At 42.2% G+C, this 17,842-nt stretch overlaps 1 protein-coding gene across 1 annotated transcript; it reads right to left on the reverse strand.

The window, feature by feature from the left end:
* Positions 1-4,295: 4,295 nt before the first annotated feature.
* Positions 4,296-17,599, reverse strand: gspt1l (G1 to S phase transition 1, like). The gene is made up of 14 exons (XM_083676949.1): positions 17,156-17,599; positions 15,370-15,414; positions 10,117-10,377; positions 9,736-9,769; positions 9,512-9,589; positions 9,111-9,291; positions 8,561-8,715; positions 8,135-8,275; positions 7,899-7,992; positions 7,578-7,658; positions 6,841-7,014; positions 5,866-5,955; positions 5,393-5,561; positions 4,296-4,982 (listed from the first exon to the last, which is right to left on the reverse strand). The coding sequence occupies exons 1-14, from the start codon at positions 17,346-17,348 to the stop codon at positions 4,930-4,932; spliced, it is 1,749 nt and encodes a 582-aa protein (XP_083533075.1). The 5' UTR covers positions 17,349-17,599; the 3' UTR covers positions 4,296-4,929.
* Between the last annotated feature and the right edge of the window lie 243 nt (positions 17,600-17,842).

The following is a 17,842-nucleotide window of genomic DNA, read 5'->3' on the forward strand; positions in this document are numbered from 1 at the left end:
GCCAGTCATTGTGCTCGCACCTGACAGGCAGGTAGAAACATGGTGTGTAACACCATCTAGTGGCCATTTTGTTAGACAGACATTTAGTCTAATACGTAGTCTACATTAGGCTACACACATCACAACAATTGTTTTTAGGAAAAGACGCCAGACCTCAGACCCTCAGATATTATTTATCATCAGCAATATTTATTGCTCATTATATAACTGTATGAAGTTAATAATAGTCATAAATAATAATAAATAATAGTCATGTTACACTATAGGTAATAAGTTAAAAGGTACATGAATATACACGGCTCAAACAACGTTGGATATCACATGGAATCAGAGGTGTCAGGTAAGATACCCCTGAATGGCATGGAGGAATAAATGTCAGACAAAAAGGTTGTACATTAGGTGAATTAAACCAATGCTATCTCCCAGAGAGGGCATTTTACAGCGAAGTTAAAAACAACGGCATTTCTAAAGAATGACCACATCAATCGGTAAACAAATGGATACCCAGATTGTTCCAACAGGAAAACCAACAAATTAATACAAAAAGTGACAGTTTCATATCTGTTAATTCATGTTACAATTTTGGAATAACAATAACAGAATTTAAATCTCTTTTTTTGCTTTTGAACACTGGCAGATGGAGACTCATTCATTTTGACCCAGAAACTTAAAAGGTTGGATGGAAACAGGGGCATTCAGTGTTCATTATGACCTCAGCAATCAGAGATGGTCATGTCTGGTAGCATTTTTCTGCCTCTATAATCCTGTTTCTAAGGACTTACCAATCCTCCCCATAACAGCAGCTACAATGAAAACAGCGGCTTATGGGGAAAACGCACACACTCACATGCACACACAGACACACAGACACACAGACACACAGACACACACACACACACACACACACACACACACACACACACACACACACACACACACACACAGCCCTTATAGATCACAATCAAACAGACAGATGGGAGGTCCTACTGCATGGCTCTGCCAAAAATTATTATTTTAAGACTTTCCAACAGAACAATCACAGAGCGTTCCCATTTGCAGGGAGAAGGTTAAGCCTGTCCATTTTCAGTAAATATCCAACATACTGTACATACATACATACTGTATATACAATACATACAGGGTATATTTCTCTCATGTACGCAATTGTAGACAATGTTTGACTACGCGGACAGATATGAATGGCAGGTGGCATCTACAAGTATGAATACATGTTGTTGGAATGACATTTCTTTCAGTCAGCATACAGTACCATATCTACAATAATGTTCCTACCTCTGTTGATGCTCATATCATACGCAAACAAACAAATACATCTCTTAGAAGTATTATATTAACCCAATTCAGTGGGGTCAAAAACCCTCTTAAACAGGATCCTCATCCAGGAATGACTTACTCTACATAAAACAAAAAAACAAACATTGTTTCATGAGTCCAGCGCTTGTCAGCGCTGTTCATGCTCTAGCTGGACTGCCTTGCCTTGGTTGACAGTGGTCAGCGCCTTGTGCTCCAGTTTCTGCTTGACCACAGGCACCCAGACCAGGCCTGTCACCAGGAACATGAGCCCCACAGAGAGGCAGAGGGGCCCCAGCAGGTAGGGCACGTTGCCCACCTGGGTGAAGTAGAGCAGGGAGAGGGCTGTGCCTGAGCCAAACAGCACCCCCCCGATCAGGATGGCCAGGATGGGCTTGTCGAAGAGGGACCAGCATGGGACGTCGTTCTGGCGGGCAGCCTTGTTGGGATGAGGGTTGAGTGGGACCGATGCCTCGGCTTCGTCTGCCTCCTGAGCAGCGCGCTCCATGTTTGATATGGTGGAGAGCATCCTTGTGGTTTAGTTGCTGAAGGTTAAGAGGCAAATGAGAATCCACTCAGATCAAAAGGATGGAACTTTAACACACACTTTCAAAAGTGTAAAATTGACAAAAACAGCAATAATGTTGCACTGTTGATTCAACCATCCCTATTCCTGCAGCATCTGTTCTTCTGTTTGACTTTCTGAAACCATCTGGGAAAGTGATATCGCATTAAAGCGAATTTGATTTCATAAAGCAAATCCTAATTTCATAATAACAATCTCTTCTATTGACACATGTTCCATCCTGCCCTTTATTTGAAGACAATGTAAATACCAAAAGATGCAAATGTGCGTTTTTTCTTACCTGAAGGCTTATCGCCTGTGTCTTTCTCTGTGTCAGTCCTGATCACTGTGTTGGCTTGGCTGCTCCTACAGTATGAAATTAAGCCCTTGTGTCCTGCCGTTGTTAAAACCACTACTTGGGCCAAAGCCACGCCCACCAGATGCAAATCAGTGATCAGTGATCCCACCCAGAAGCCCACTCTGTCCCCGAGGACACCATTTATAATCGTTGCAATCTGTGATCTGTTCCAGTTTGTGCCCTCTTGATACACATTTTCACCCCATATGACTTTAGGTTTGTAAACTGGTGCCACAGTACAATCATTCCTATACTCTGCTTTGAGTTTAGATGATGTCCTGTTCTATCCAAGGGACTATGTAGGGGCATAGGCTAATGTAGCCTGTGGGACTATGTAGGGGCATAGGCTCCCGTAGCCTGTGCAGAAAGTGTAGTGGAATTTAAATTTACCATAAAAGCAGGTCATGTTGTTGACCCAATAAATTGCACTATATGATTGAAATGAGAATAATATCCATTAGACATTAATCCTAATTAATAAGTAATCCATCTAATTATCAGTATGGCATATTACTGCTTGGTTCCCTGATGGTGAGAGATTGCTGTGTGGATTCCAGGAGCCACCTGCTGGCTCGGTGGGTTTAGTCAAGTGATTTTCCAATATTGTATCAAACACCATTGGTGGACAGCTTTTTTAAAGGGATATTCCACTCAAAATACAAATTAATGTGTTTTCTCACTAACCTTGGCTGTGACAATTTTTAGGTACATATTTTACTTTTTCATGATAGAGCACCATTCATTCTAAATCATGTCTAAAACAAAACTGACACTCAACTCCTAATACACTGGTATCCTCTGTTATAGTCCTCTGCATTACATTTATGAAAAAGTAATTTTATTACACAATACGCCACTTCTGCATTTGGTGTGACGCATCACAACACCACAATGCAAAAGTGGATTATATAGTGATAAAACATACTTGCAACATACACCGATATATATTCTCAGAATTAATGCATCCTTACTGCAACACTGTAAAAAACAAAATGTTGGCACTAATTATCAATACAAATTGGGGCTGTCAAATGATTAAAATGTACATCTAATTAAATATGTTTTAATTCAAGAAAACGCTACAATGGGTTGTAGATGTCATATAAGGCGAGAAAACACAAAATAATCTTTGAGAAGATGTTTTCATTGTCATCTTCTCAGCCAATAACAATTCAGCCAGGTGTGATAAGTCTATGCACTTCTGTAACTGGTTGCATAAAAGTTAAATGACAAATTCATTAAAAAAAATGTTTCTCACTTGCATCTACTCCTCCATATCTATGATACTCAACATGACCAGTTACTACCTACAATGGGGATGGGATACATGGATCTTTTCAGGTAAGAGTCAAAACAACACAAATTCAAATGAAATAAGTCCCTTGTGTCTCTGACTGAATAGGAACTGGACTGTCAAATCTCATAGCCTATATGGCAATAACTAGGCCTGTATTAACATGGAAGGAGTGGGACATAGAAGACAAGTTAACCACACTGGGAACAGACAGGACACAACTCCATTGCTGCATCAAGACTACTGCCCTGTGAGCATCTGTCCAGGACCATGCAGCTTCCAACAGGTCTGTTACCCTCCGAGACAGCCTCCCCATTTGATGGTCACGTTATGGATTCTTTTTTTTAATCATAGGAATTAATGTGTTAACCTCGACATTGGGTTTGCCATGTTCGGTGCAATGGAACCAATGGAATAGTCCCAAAGGTGCAAACTCCTTCAATCTTGCACTCCAGCGAGACGCAAGCTAAAGTATTTTAAAATGTTTTCAACCCAGGTCTAGAAATGTTACCACATCACTGACTAGATGAATGAAGAACTTCAGCCAAGGCAAGCAGAAAACCATGTAAGGTAATATTTCTAGTGAAATATACCTTTAAGGTATGGAAATAGAAAGTTCTATATATACACCTCTTTATGCATTATGGTTACTAGAAGATGCAGGAATTTAGTATGAATGCAACCCAGGCCCAATGACAACATTTTAAACAAATCAAAAGGTTGACAACTGTGCACAGGCACAAATAAAATAAAACGCGTAGTTTTCCCCAATTTAATATTTTATTGTCATAGTAGTTGCTTTAATAACATGTGAACACGCTCAAGCACACTGCCAGAACGCCATATGAGAAGAGAAACCAAAAAGTGGGTAAAAGCAATGGGAGACATGTACAACCAAGATAATAACATTTTGGTTTCAACTGGTTAAATTCTCTCAAACATCTTATTTTCTTGTTTTTCGTAAATCATATTTTTTGTATTCCAAGCAAATCTTGGTCCACATCTGTTTACAGATATAACTGCTGCCATTTTTCATTTTCATTGATGGAAGCAAAAAATAAAATAATAAAAATAAACAATTGAAAGAGAAAAATAATTGTTTTATGATCATGAGTAGACCAGGTGGGGAAAGGGTGGGGGGGCCTAACCCAAAAATGGCATAGCTGAGCTCTCAATATGAGAAAGCTGACTCGTGTGGACTTGATCTCGTTTTTCGTTTGCTTAAAAACTGATTTCTTTTTCAGAGAAGTTTTTTTTAAGCTGATCTTCTGCAGGCAGAGGGGGAGAGAGGAGGAGGGGCAGGAGGAGTGTCGCCGTCGCTGCTGACAACAATGCCGGCGCGTCCAGACAAACCCCCACCCCCGTCTCGCCGGTTCACGCCGGGACTCCCATGCAACCGCTTCAGTCCCTTTCGGCAACGAGCTTCAACACCTTACCGATGGCGATGGTCTTACCTGGAAAAGACACAGAGAAAGGTGTTTAGGCAAGGCTAGGTCTACTGGCACTGACGTCAACATGGTTCGATTTATACATCTATAGAAATTTCACACCAAAGAGTGGATAAAACTTGGGCATGTCTAGATGCAAGAAGAATGGACTGTTGTGCAATTAGTCTAAATTATCTCTCGTTCACAACACTTAAAGCCCTCTCATACCACTTTCCAAATCCCTCCTTAAACCCTTTTGGATCTCCCTTCACCTCCTTTACTCAACTAGTAAGTCCCTCTTCTACATCGTTGTCACAAGTTGCATCTGCTTCAGTTCGCCTGGCCCACTGGGTTGGTGGTGATTTCCCGACCAACCGGTGCACAGGGCAAGGTAAATCAGACGTTACTACAAACACAGGTCCGTGTAGGGCTCGTACCTTCGTCCCGTAGGGTGAACCGTCCCATTTGAGGGAAGTCTTTGAAGGTCTCAAGGCAGATGGTTCCAGCGGTGCGCAGACGGGCGATGCACACCTGGTCCTGTTTGACGAAGCGCGGTCGCGTCTTACTCTTCTCTCCCGACTTTTTGTCTACCAGACAGATTAAGGCCTGGAGGAGGATACATCATCCCATCAACGACCACAGAGAAGATAGAATACACAGAGCCATAACTACATCCTCAGAGGTAGTCAAAATGACTGAAAGCCTACATAGCACAACCTAGTGGTGGGAGGGTTGAGTTACACCCAAACAATCACCTGGCAACTATACTAACATGACAAAAAGTATTGAAGAAGAACTTCCACATTTACAATACATTGCTTTTGAACCTGGGAAGAAAATTACTTCTTCTGCGGGTTTAAGTAATGCCTCTGAAAGTATGTGGGAGTGGGTTGTGGCTTGGAGGCTTTACCGTAATTTGCACTTCCTCGATGCAGGTGTGGATGTGAAGGACTGCATTGTATCCCGGGCAGATGATGGACTTGTGTTCAATGATGACAATCTGATAGAAACAGACACACAATAAAAAATATCCATCAATAATCTAATCTCTCTAATAATTTCTACCTTAGTGACAGCCCTGAGAATTTCATATAATTATTTATCTATCACCTATATTTTCTGTGTAAACTCCTGGAATGTATTCTCTTAAACCATCTTTCCACCGCTGATACGCCATAAAAAGTTATCACAGTGCCGCTATACTTATACAGATATTCATTTGCGCAGACATTCCATTTCAGCAATTTAAGACGGCATAATGTCTTTCCACACAAAGTAACTGCGGGTAACAATGTTTTTTTTGCACACACACTGACAAAGCAGATGTTGCCATGGTTGAAACTTGTTCTTAAAAAATTAAACAAACAATCTGCCTAGCTCTTTTGGGATGAAGCGCATCCACGCGCACTGCACAGCTGAGTCAATGGTTCCCATGAAGTTTAAGGCTGCACTGTAGCATCTTTCATTTCCACTGACATAATGCCGCTACAGAGTCGTCTCTGGTGAACGGGGTTGAGGTGGTTCAAAGACTCCTTTTTTAGGACAGCATGTCATCTTTCCACCGAATTAGATGACGGTACAGTGCTGTCTCTGTGCGTCCATGTCTTCTCAGTGTTAAGATGGCTTTAGGAAACTTAAGACAGAGGCCCTCACATTGGAAGGGAGACACTGGTCTTTTAAAGGCAATAACCAGTAAGCTATACATGCACACTAAGGAACACCCAAAAATATGTGACGCAAAAAAACACTGTGGCTTAATGACCTGATACTACGAGATACACATTTCACGACGACAGCTGTTCAATTGCCCAAACTCTGACTAAATAGGACAAGGGCAAAAATCCACATCTAGTTGGCATGCAGTTTTTTGGGCGTGGCGTCTCACCTGGGCGTCGAAGGTGCGTCCAGAGTGGCAGAGGTTCTCGGCGTTACACAGGATGAAGCCTGGAAGGATCTCCTCCTCCTCGATGCCCTTTAGCCGGAGCTTTAGGTTCTCCCCGGGCACAGCATCGTCCGTCTCTACATCATCACTCAGCAGGCTGAGCACCTCCACTGTGTGCTAGAGGGGGAGGAGAGATAGGGGGAGGAGAGATAGGGGGAGGAGAGATAGGGGGAGGAGAAAGGAGAACCATGAACACAAGTACTTTTCAGCAGTCCTCAAGTTAAGTCACTTATTTAATAGATCTGTCTTGACTGTCGATTGAACAGACTGAAACTATGCACTTGCATTCCCATAGAGAAAAACAAACAAACTACAAAGCACTGCCAAGGCACATCATAACTACAACAATAAGGACCTACTACTCCATTAACATCCAGATGTATAGCTTCAAATCATGTTTTAGAAAACGAATGCTACTCTTACGGATGTCATTCCATGCACACAACAGTTACGTCAGAAATATCAAGCGCTGTTTAAATGTAAAAATGCATGTTTACATTTTGTTGATAGTCCAGCACGCAGGACATCACTGATGGTGTCTTTAAATACCAACTCTTGTTGAAGAATGTGAAGTGGATTGTAGCATACATCTCCCAATCTGGGCCTCTGCTATGATCAGCAATAGCTTTAATAACCAGTGTAGGCGTTGTTCCCTAGCAGGTGGCTGTGAAATCTCTTACCCTGTTTGGCATCATGACGAGCTGCTGTGCTTTGCTGATGGTCCCCGACTCCAGTTTGCCCAGGATCACGGTGCCCATGTCCTGAAGAGGAGAGCAGTAGAGATACAGGGTGAGACTCCACACTTTAATAACCCAGCCCAGAGATAGATTTGATGTGTGAAGAAGTTGTATAAGGATGACAGTCATTAAAAGTAAGAGAAAGAGGACTCAGTCAACTGATGGTGACAATGTTACTCAAGGATACAGTCACAGCCTTAAGTCAATGCTTAAATATTATGAGTTGAGTGCCAAATGCAAATCAGAACAGCACCTGTTTCTTACCTTGTATTTATCTACGATAGGTAATCTAACTGGTCCGTCACTCGATCTGGCAAAGTTTGGCAAACTGTCCAGATGTGGAATGAATGGTAACCCTCTGGAATCACAGAAGAGGATAACAGATTTAAATGCTGCACATACAAATGAATATGTAGATTGCCAAGTGACAATTTAACAGATCCTTTCACTTCCAAAAAAAAATGTGTGGAACCAAACCAAAGTCAGCAGGTGATACTCACGTATACCAAGGGCACGTTTCAACAGGCTCCTTGAGGTTGGCTCCTGTGAGGCCGGAGCAGGGCATGAAGTGAATGTCTTTCTTGGGGTTGAAGCCCACCTTCTTCAAAAATGGCACTAGTTTCTCCTTACATTCTTCGTACCTAAGGATTAAAAACAACCGAAAGTTAACACGCTGTTAGGCTAGGATTCCGGTGCTCATTGAAGTGCCAAGTTTAAAAGGTAGACTCAGCAATATGACATCGCTAAGAAATAACGGGGTAAATTATGGCTAGATAGCTAGCGTAAAAGCAAGACAATTCGCGAAGCAGCCTTTAGTCATGCAGCTATTGTGCTGCACACAAAAGATCTTGCTTGGCTAAATCTTGAACATCTCTGAACTCAACAGTTTCCTTGGGCCTTATGCATTCTATCCAGTCACTGCCTACCTCTCCAGGCTCCAGTTCACTGTGGGGTCGTCCATTTTGTTGACTAGAACTATCAGATGCTTCACCCCTGCGGTTTTGGCCAACATGGCGTGCTCCCGTGTTTGTCCGCCCTTCTCAAAGCCCGTCTCGAACTCGCCTTTCCTGGCAGAGATCACCTAAGAAGAACAGAGATGTGAAGTGAGCATTCTGGTACAAATTGGCTGCTAGGCATCATACTGGTGGGAGCTGAATGCAGGTGTTACAATATAAAGCAAATGAGAGCTAGTGAAAGGCATAGCTGCAATCTAAGTATCAATTAAAAGTCATTCATCACAATAGAACATGACTTGGTTAACATCTTCTGGAATGATCATGTTAATTTTACTCCGAAGCTTAACTGCTTTTCAATTCAATAAAACCCTCTCGTGAGCTAGAGCTTGACAACAACAGTCACCAGTATGCACGTGACATTGTAAGAAATCAACCCAAAATAGTAAAATTATGCTCTAGCCTTTCAAGATCACTCAAATGATTTCAGAGATCTGACGGACAGGTCCACCGAAGGACTCACCAGTACAGCCAGGTCGGCTTGCGATGCTCCTCCAATCATGTTGGGCACGAAGCTTTTATGGCCTGGAGCATCCAGGATGGTAAAGTGCTTTTTCTCCGTCTCAAAGTACGCTCTGCCCACCTCGACCGTCTTCCCCTTGTCTCGCTCCTCCTGGTTAGTATCCAGAGCCCAAGACAGGTACCTGACAAATAGAAAGTAAGGAGTTATTTGATGTATATGTTCAAGTGAAGTTATCTTCAAAACAAACTGTGATAAGCCCTCAAATAAGCTTCTACCTGAAGCATTGAGGATGCCCATGTTAAATGTCATGCTCACGATGGTCCTTCTTACTGTTTTCAGAACCATCATGCAAGGTCCCTTCGGACTATGTTTTGTTGAACCAAAAAGAGACCACAGCTCACCAGGTTTCCCTGTTCTTCTCCTTGGCTTCTCTCTCGTACTTCTCCAGAGTTCTCTTCTCTACCATGCCTGTTAGATACCTGCCACAGAGGGAGGGGAGAAAGGAGCGGGTGAGAAATGCAACAGGTGTTAGAAAGCCCAGTTGGACTGACCATCATGTGTAAAGGGGGGGAGGAAAAAAATAAAACGATTGAATAGAGAGCTGAAAGCAAAGATAGACCCTCACATAATTTGTCCTCCAATGGTCGACTTGCCAGCATCTAAAAGGACAGATGAGAGACGGGGCGGGGATAAGAGAGGGGCGGGTGTTAAGAGCAGATCAAATGTTTCCACTCTATCCTCTTAGTTAGTCTAGCCTTGTTACATAAGTTCTTTTATAAATAAAAAGGGGCCAGCGTAAATTAAACATTTCCTGGTTATTATACACACTGTTCCCATGTCTATGCAATATGAAGAGAAACAGAAAAAACAAGGGTTGTGTTTCGTGGGAATACACACAAAACTAAACATGGGTTCTTGTTGCAAGTTCAGGTCGTACAACCTCAATATGTTTAAACCGTTTGGTGCACGACTCCAGAAAGAAGAATAAGATGGTGTCAGCACTAACCTACGTGGCCAATGAACACCACATTAACATGCTCCTTCTTGGGCGCATCTGGCTGGGCGGGGACGACTTTGGGCGTTGGCACTTCCTCCTCCTCCTCCATCATAATTTCTTGCTGGACCTCTTCAACCGCTTCTGGATCTCCATCACCGCCAGGACCACCTCCTGGCTCCGCCTCGTTAGGCTCAGCCCCTTTTTGGTCCCACGACTCCTCTGTGGTCATCTCAGCGGTCATCTCCGCGTCGCCATTCTCCACTACTGGAGCTGGGGAAGGACAAACAGAACAGAGGTGAGTGTGACGATGTCGCGACGGCACTGGTGAGTTTTTTTTTTCCAGGTCATTCAGCTCATCAAAACAACTACCAGGACGCATCGTTGAGCATGATGGATATGTTTGAATGAAGAATTGGAAATAAAAACACTGAAGAATAGAGGACGGTTAAGAATAAAACATACATATTTATTCCCATGAACAACTTACTAACTTTTTTTGTTGTTGTAATTAATTAATTAATGTGTGTGATAATATGTGGAAGTATATGTGCGTCATCTAGGCTACTGTTATCACCAGACATCTTCCGTCACTGTCGGAATGGGGACCTCACACTGACATAGGCGCCTGCTAGATTGTAGTGCAGGTCTGGATGAGTTGGGATTGATATACTGACAGATTTATGCACCGCTCTCATGATCAGAGCGGTTTATCTGGTCCGGATGGGTGCACTTGTGTTATTTTATTTGAGATGATATCATTTCATGCTCTTCACTCGCACTAACCACTACATTATTCTTCCATCAAAAGTCACTGTTTAAGAGGTGATATGCAACATTTTCTCTGGGTAGAAAGAGGGGGGGGGGGCACAGTTCAACCCCGTCAGTACATTTTAGGCAGCACCCCCTCAGGAAATATGCATCCTACGTCCCTGGATAGGCTACATTTTCACTGGGTACATCAAGGGCCAACGATGATGACCTCTTCTGTCATTGTTGGAATCGGGACAAACTGCATAATCATAGCAACTGGGGGTTACAACAAGCTCAAATCGTTTCCCATTAATAAACAAAAGAATGACAATTTATCTAGCCAATGGAGAAATACAAGATCAAGATCTTCATTTAAAGAATTCTGTTAAAAAGATTAACATGCCCTAGCAGGGTGAATAGAATATGAATGAAAGTCTTCCAATGTGCTGTAATAGAAATAACACCATGCTCATAACAAAAATAATTGTTCTCCCTATTCTGCTGTGCAAGACATTGAAGAGCGACGTGGCCAAACAAGTTGTAATTTTTACTCAATAGTGTCCTATTCGTCACCGAAAATATCTGACTCTGCCTCTCCTGCCAGAGAGGATGGAGAGAGTGCCTGGCGGATGGTTAGACACACCTCAAATCCAGCGTGACTGGAACGAGATTTTTTTGTGTTTTTGTAATTGTTTATTGTTGAAATTACAAGTTCCAGAGCCAGCCAGGAGTTGAACTTTTAATCTTAGGATATACTGATGGGGGAGGGTAATCTTTTTCTTGATCGTTTCCGATTAACAAACAGGTGTGACAATTCATCCAGCACGCTCTCGCCCTTCAAACGATCCCTCAAAAAGCGCTACACAAAATAAATGCATCATCATTATTATTCTTACATTGTGTGAACGAGAGCTGCCCTTGCTGAAAATGTGGACATTTGCACCCTATTATAACTGTAGGCTTCTTTTCTACCCGGTCTCAATCCCACTGAAACCCAACAGACTGTACTTACTGCTATCTCGCATGAACATTCCTAACTTCATTCTGTAATCACTCCGTTACATTATTATAGCCGACTCGTGCTTATTCATGTTAGACTGCACCAGTTCATTTCCCCCTGCTTCTTCGCGCTGTGAGAGAATGCGTGACCTACAATTCATGAGCTGCTATGATAAACTGGATTTTGCCAATCTACAAGTATCTGATAAGGCAAACCGTTTTCTTTTCAAACATCCTTCACAACTCACCACATTGCCGTGACTTTCAGCAGCACTTCACACCACGTGTACGATGCAGCGGCCAACCGTATGTGAAGCTTTTTATATGGGTGAATTCATAAAGCTCAGCGAACACAAATCAAATATCTATGACACGCATATCAAAAGAACCAGAAACATGAGCTTCAAATAACTAGGAAGTCCCCTAGAGAGTTTTAGCTGAAGCATGTCTCCGAAGCCAATAAGCCTTCTGCTGAAGCTGATTGAAAAATTCCTTCCAAATTGGTTAAGGCCTCCTAACCAACTTCTCAGAGCTGACCGCTAATGAACAGTTTGACAGTACAGCAACACATACGGCTAGTAGCCAATTAATTAAGCCAGAGGGTGTTGTTCCTTGACATCGCATATCTGCAATAATCACAGCTAAACTTTAGGCAACAGTTATTATCGCAGCATTTAACAACCAATATTGGCCTTCCGTTATAGTTTTAGATTCACGATGAGACACTTCCAGGCAAGACTGTTTTTCAATCAATTAGTTCTGTAGTCCATTTCATCTATTACAAGCAACTTGTTTAACACTGTTGTGAGCTTCTTAGCTATTTTCAGAGGTAAAGACCAATTTGAAACCTAAATCCAATGTCACTGTTTATGTATCTATAGGCTTAAAATTCTGTGGGGTTGAAAATGGCTGTGGCGGCATTGATAACAGAATATGCTGACAGTTGGAGAGCAGGGGTAGGGGTCGTCATTCTAACAATGAGCCAGTCAAAATCTGTGTAGTGGAATATGGGTTAGAGGGGAGAGCTCTGTGGCTGTGCCTTGGTCAGTTTGGCTGGGCTTCAAGGGGCTTCAAGGCTTGGCAAATCAACATTTCACGTCTTTTCATGTAAACGAAGTTAAGACCATGACAGTCAAAAGTCTGGAGTCATCATTTTACTCTTGCAGTAAAATCGACAATGACAACAGATTAATTGAAAGTGGATAATGATGCTGCCATCTAAGGCATCTTTAAGTCATGCAGTGACAGCTTTAAAAAGGTTTTAGGCTTATTATGTTGATCATATAAAATGATATTCAATACTCAAAAGACTAAAGACATTAACTGGTACACAATGCAGATGTGACCAGGTCTCCCTTGTGAAAGTGGTGTTTTGACTTCAGTGGGACTTCCTGGATAGAAAAAGGTTAAACAAAACCAAAATGTGAGTGCGGTGAGACATCAGTGACTAGAATAGAAAATAAGCCTGCCCAGAAAGCAGTTCATGTACTAATGAGGTGGCAGCTAGAACATGCTTAATTCACGATTTTACACAACTTAAATTTTCTTCTATCCGTCAACCTCCATCAACCAACCTCCAAGAGTCTCCAAAACCGCCCCAAACAATATTCATCAAGTATGTGCCTGACAATGCTGCCTTGCTTAAAGTCATAGCTCAACTTCATCTAATAAGAGAAATTACCTTTTCTCACTGGACATCAAGTTTGTCATGGGTTTGTCATGAGTACTCCGTGCTGAAGAAGGCTTGATGCTGAGACATCAGTGACTATGCTGATTATGCATTCATCTGTCATTTATTTTTCTATTTGAGAGTGCTGACCGTATCATTTACTTGCAGGCAGAGGGAGCCAACCATACTGTTTATCATGATAAGGTATACATATATTCAGGGTTCACTGGCTTAACGGACAGATGACATCTACATCAAAACAGCATTTTATGACAGACGGTCATAGCCACACATTTTGTCATAAAGTCTCACCTCCCTTTGTTGCTAACTCAGTCATTTTACTAAAAACAAGTAGGCTTATAAGGACCCACCGCTATTGTAAGCCAATACTATTTAAGTGGGCCAACAATATTTTAAATTGCTGTCTTGGCATATGCATGTAATTTAGTAGCGCTGTCAATAGGCTATTTACAGACTTTTCCCTCCAATTGGTCATGGTTATGCTTAAAAACCAATCTCGTCGTCCCGTCAAATGTGCCTTTCCATTACGGAAGCTGTTCAGACAAACACTGCACCAGAAAGTCTCTTTGAAGAACTGTCTAACAGTGATGACACTTATAAAAGTGATTAATTTCGTAGCCAGTGTGGCATGATCTGCTGGACGGCGGTTGAAATAGAATGCAAAAATACTGACTGTAGCCTAAATAACTCATTGGAGACGGGCATAAGAGACGGGCATAAGAGACGGGCATAAGAGAGCGAAAATATAGTTTGTTTACAGATTAACATTTGTGATATTTAGTTCTATATATTATACAGAATAATAATAATAACATCATGTGAACATGACAGCTTACTTTCACTGATCCATAGAATGCTGTGCAACAGGCAACCAACAAATGCGCTTGGACAGAACCAACAAAAGCCTTGCACTTGGACAAGATGTGATCTCAGGCGAGAGAATTAATGATTATCTCGTTATTAGAAATCAATGGCAGACACACTTGGCATGTTTAGTTGACTTGCGGTGGGATCTGTTAATTTTTCATTGTACACTATGCTTTTTGATGCAATATCAATCAATTTATGGGCACATCCTTGCTGAAGGCTGAGCTGCCTATACCAAATTTTTGTTAGAATGTGAGTCAAAGTGCTTGTTTTTAGAGTCTGCATTTTTTCTATTTATCCAGAGCTGACACTTTTCCCAGCAACTTTTGGGCTCGGGAAACTGACTAGAAAAACACATTCCCCCCTCTAAATGCTCGGTGTACCTGGTGTCGCTATTACAGTTTCCCCAAGCACACATTTGACCAGTGAATTTTTGCTTTGACATGCCCATTTCTCGGGAAATTAACAACACATTCCAATGGCACTAGAGCAGAGATTCTGACTGAGCTTGACAGAGGTTGTTGTGGTTAGTTACGGTTGCTAAGTGTTGATTGGTGAGTTGCTGTGTCAATCACTTTTGCAAACGGTCAATTAGTGCACCAAGAACACATAATAACAGAGAGGGGACACAGCAGTCATGAAAATAGCTAACATATAAATCTCACCCATGACATAGCAATGCACAAATCCATCTTAAGGAGCTGTAGCAAAAAGCAGAAACATGTCCAAAATTAGGGACTGCTTAGTGCAACTTATCAAGTCATTCAAGTTGGTGAGTGTTTTTACTTCACTGCATGACGGTAACCACTGAAGTTTTTGGGACAGAGGCTGTACCCAAAGACTTTGTGAGCCCATCAAGTCAAGGACAATTCTGGAAAACAGTGACCAATGACTAAGTGTTGGATGTAATGTTACACAGATAGACAGATGTGCGTACGTAGTAGGCCTATACATACCAGCAGTTTCTGAGACCTCCATGGTGGCAACTGCCTCAACAGCAACTGAAAGAGATGCAACATTTTCACATTAGTTTTTTTCCCCCTTCAACAAAAAAAGGAATTGCAGTGCCATGAAGCTGTTTTAACCTTTCAACTTTTCTGCTTTATTACAGAACCCCTTAAACCCAAGGCCAATGTAGACGAGTCTGAACAGTGCTCTAACTCAAAGCTTCTCTATTAGATGAGGTTAACTTAATGCTAGTTTCAAGTTCAGTGCAAGTGTCTCACCAAAAGTTATCCCGATGTCACAACATTGTAATGGGTGATACTGGGAAATCATACATGGATTGTGAGGGCAATGGCCAGTGAAATTTCACTTGCATTTTCATTACTATAGGACATTCAGTAGCCATTTTGAACAGTATGCCAACTTCTCTGTAGGCAACAGGATAGAGGTTGTAATGCCAAGACGTGCTGGTTTTCAACAACAAAGAAACACCATTCATAAAACTTAATTGAAGGTCATTTTCCTCCAAGAGAGGCTGAACATTCTCACAGAATCTCCTCACAGGTACCCATATCCTATATCAGATATGGGTTCCTGTGAGGAAAGTAGTATACTACTATAGCAGAATGCTGGTGCATACTGAACAGACCTGTTCTTGAGGCCATATAAAGGGGAAACTGAGGTTAAAGGCTAAGCAAAGTTCATCTTGAGAACACTTGTGGTGGAATTGCTTCAGATAACCCTGAAATGATTTTGGCAGAGTGTTCTCTAACTCTAATTTCACCACTTCATATGCTAGAACCAAGATCATGTACCCTGTAGCAAAGGCAAAGCATCTTGCAAAAACCAACAGCTTTGAAGGGCTTGTTTGGCAAGGAGTTATTGGTGCCATCTAACAAAAGACTATCACCTAAATACTACTCATCTGTACTTTATTATATCTACCAAGAAATATATTTTTGAGACGATTAGGGTAAACCTGTATATACACATCTAGCCACATAAATATGTCCTTGGTGTGCTCAAATGTCTCTCCACCCCTCTCTTTCCCTCACAGTTCTCAAAACAGTTTGTTGTTTTTTGGCATGCATGACATGCTCTACTTCTAGTTTGTACGTAGCTGAGAACATCCACGTCACACTAAATACAACCCTATCAGTTCCTCAACAAGTTGTCATTTCTACGCCAAGCTCACTTGACGTTAGCAACTCGCTATTTCCCTATAAAAAAACACAGCTGTCACTAGCTACATTCAGCCATTAAGATAACAATATATCACAACTGGGGCCCACGTATCTACCGTTAGTTAGTCCACAACTGGCCAAGACGAGAAAGACACAGTTGTCACATGACGCAAATGCTGCTGACTGCTACAACACCGCTGAAAACCAGACAGACAGGCTGGATAGCTAACTTAGCGAACGTTATTGCCGGCGGTGGAGATTGATACGGCTAGATGGCTAGCGACAAAATACGTTAGCTCTATTGCCAACGTAGCACAAAGTGTCAGAAAAGTATTTGTAGATCGCCAACTAGCTAGCTTCCAAACGTAAGCATATGCCACACACAGCCATCTAGCGTCCCTGGCTGTACCTAGCTCACAGGTCAAGGCAAAACTCATTGGTTGGTTGGCGGAATAACTTCACTGTATGATAGCATTAGCTTGCTAGCTAGTGATGTACAGAACGCGACTGTGGCTAGCTTGCTAGTTTTAGCGGTATCAGGTATGAACGCGTGTCTTATGGCTAGCGAGCTAGCTAGTTAGCCAGCTAACTGTAAACGTGACTGCGAACTTACCACCGGAATCAGGATTTTCCGAGGGCCCTTTCACAAAGAAGGCCGGGATGAATTCGACGGCGTTTATGTTGGGGACAAATGGTTTGGCATTCACGTTGAGGGCTGCGAATTCAGAATCGAGTTCCCCGTCGACGGTGGCCTCCACATCGTCCTCTTGTTCCCAGGAATCAGGGGCTGTGTCTCTCGGGTCCATCGTGGGTCTTAGATTTTCACTACTAACTGTGTGGTGAAGACTTGCGTTACGCAATTGGTGAACTACCTTAGTGTCCGCCCCTAACCCGATGTTGAGGTCACCCCTGTAAAATTGATAAAACTTCCCCTCTCTAACGTCTAATATGTGTTCGATTTACTACAAATAAAATTGCCGGTTTCTCTCTGTAAAGGGACGCGAGAAAGAGAGATTCGACTCAGCACTCCCAGCGAGTCCTCGTGTGTGCTGCTGACTCTCCCCAACCGATGGGAGGCAGTCAATTGAACACTGGGAAATGCTGTGCCTTTCAGGTGTCGCCATAATTCAGGCCAACAGAATGGTGGAAGCAAAAAAACTACATTTCCATACACTTGAGAGGAGCGGACTTTTTACGTCAATGTTCCTGACCCTTTTCATGAACCGCACATTCAACATTTCAGAGTTCCAAATGTTTATCAGTATGGGCGAGAGCACTGCGTTTTTGCCTCAAAAACCTG

The sequence above is a fragment of the Argentina silus genome, assembly GCF_951799395.1.
Source record: "Argentina silus genome assembly, chromosome: 9".
Taxonomy (NCBI): domain Eukaryota; kingdom Metazoa; phylum Chordata; class Actinopteri; order Argentiniformes; family Argentinidae; genus Argentina; species Argentina silus.

Coding starts and splice junctions, on each gene's coding strand:
- gspt1l (XM_083676949.1), bottom strand. CDS start 17,348: ATGGACCCGAGAGACACAGCCCCTGATTCCTGGGAACAAGAGGACGAT. Junction 9,292..9,511: donor GAGAAGAACAGGGAAACCTG/GTGAGCTGTGGT, acceptor TCTATTTGTCAG/GTACCTGTCTTGGGCTCTGG. Junction 5,956..6,840: donor GACGCACCTTCGACGCCCAG/GTGAGACGCCAC, acceptor TGTTTCTATCAG/ATTGTCATCATTGAACACAA.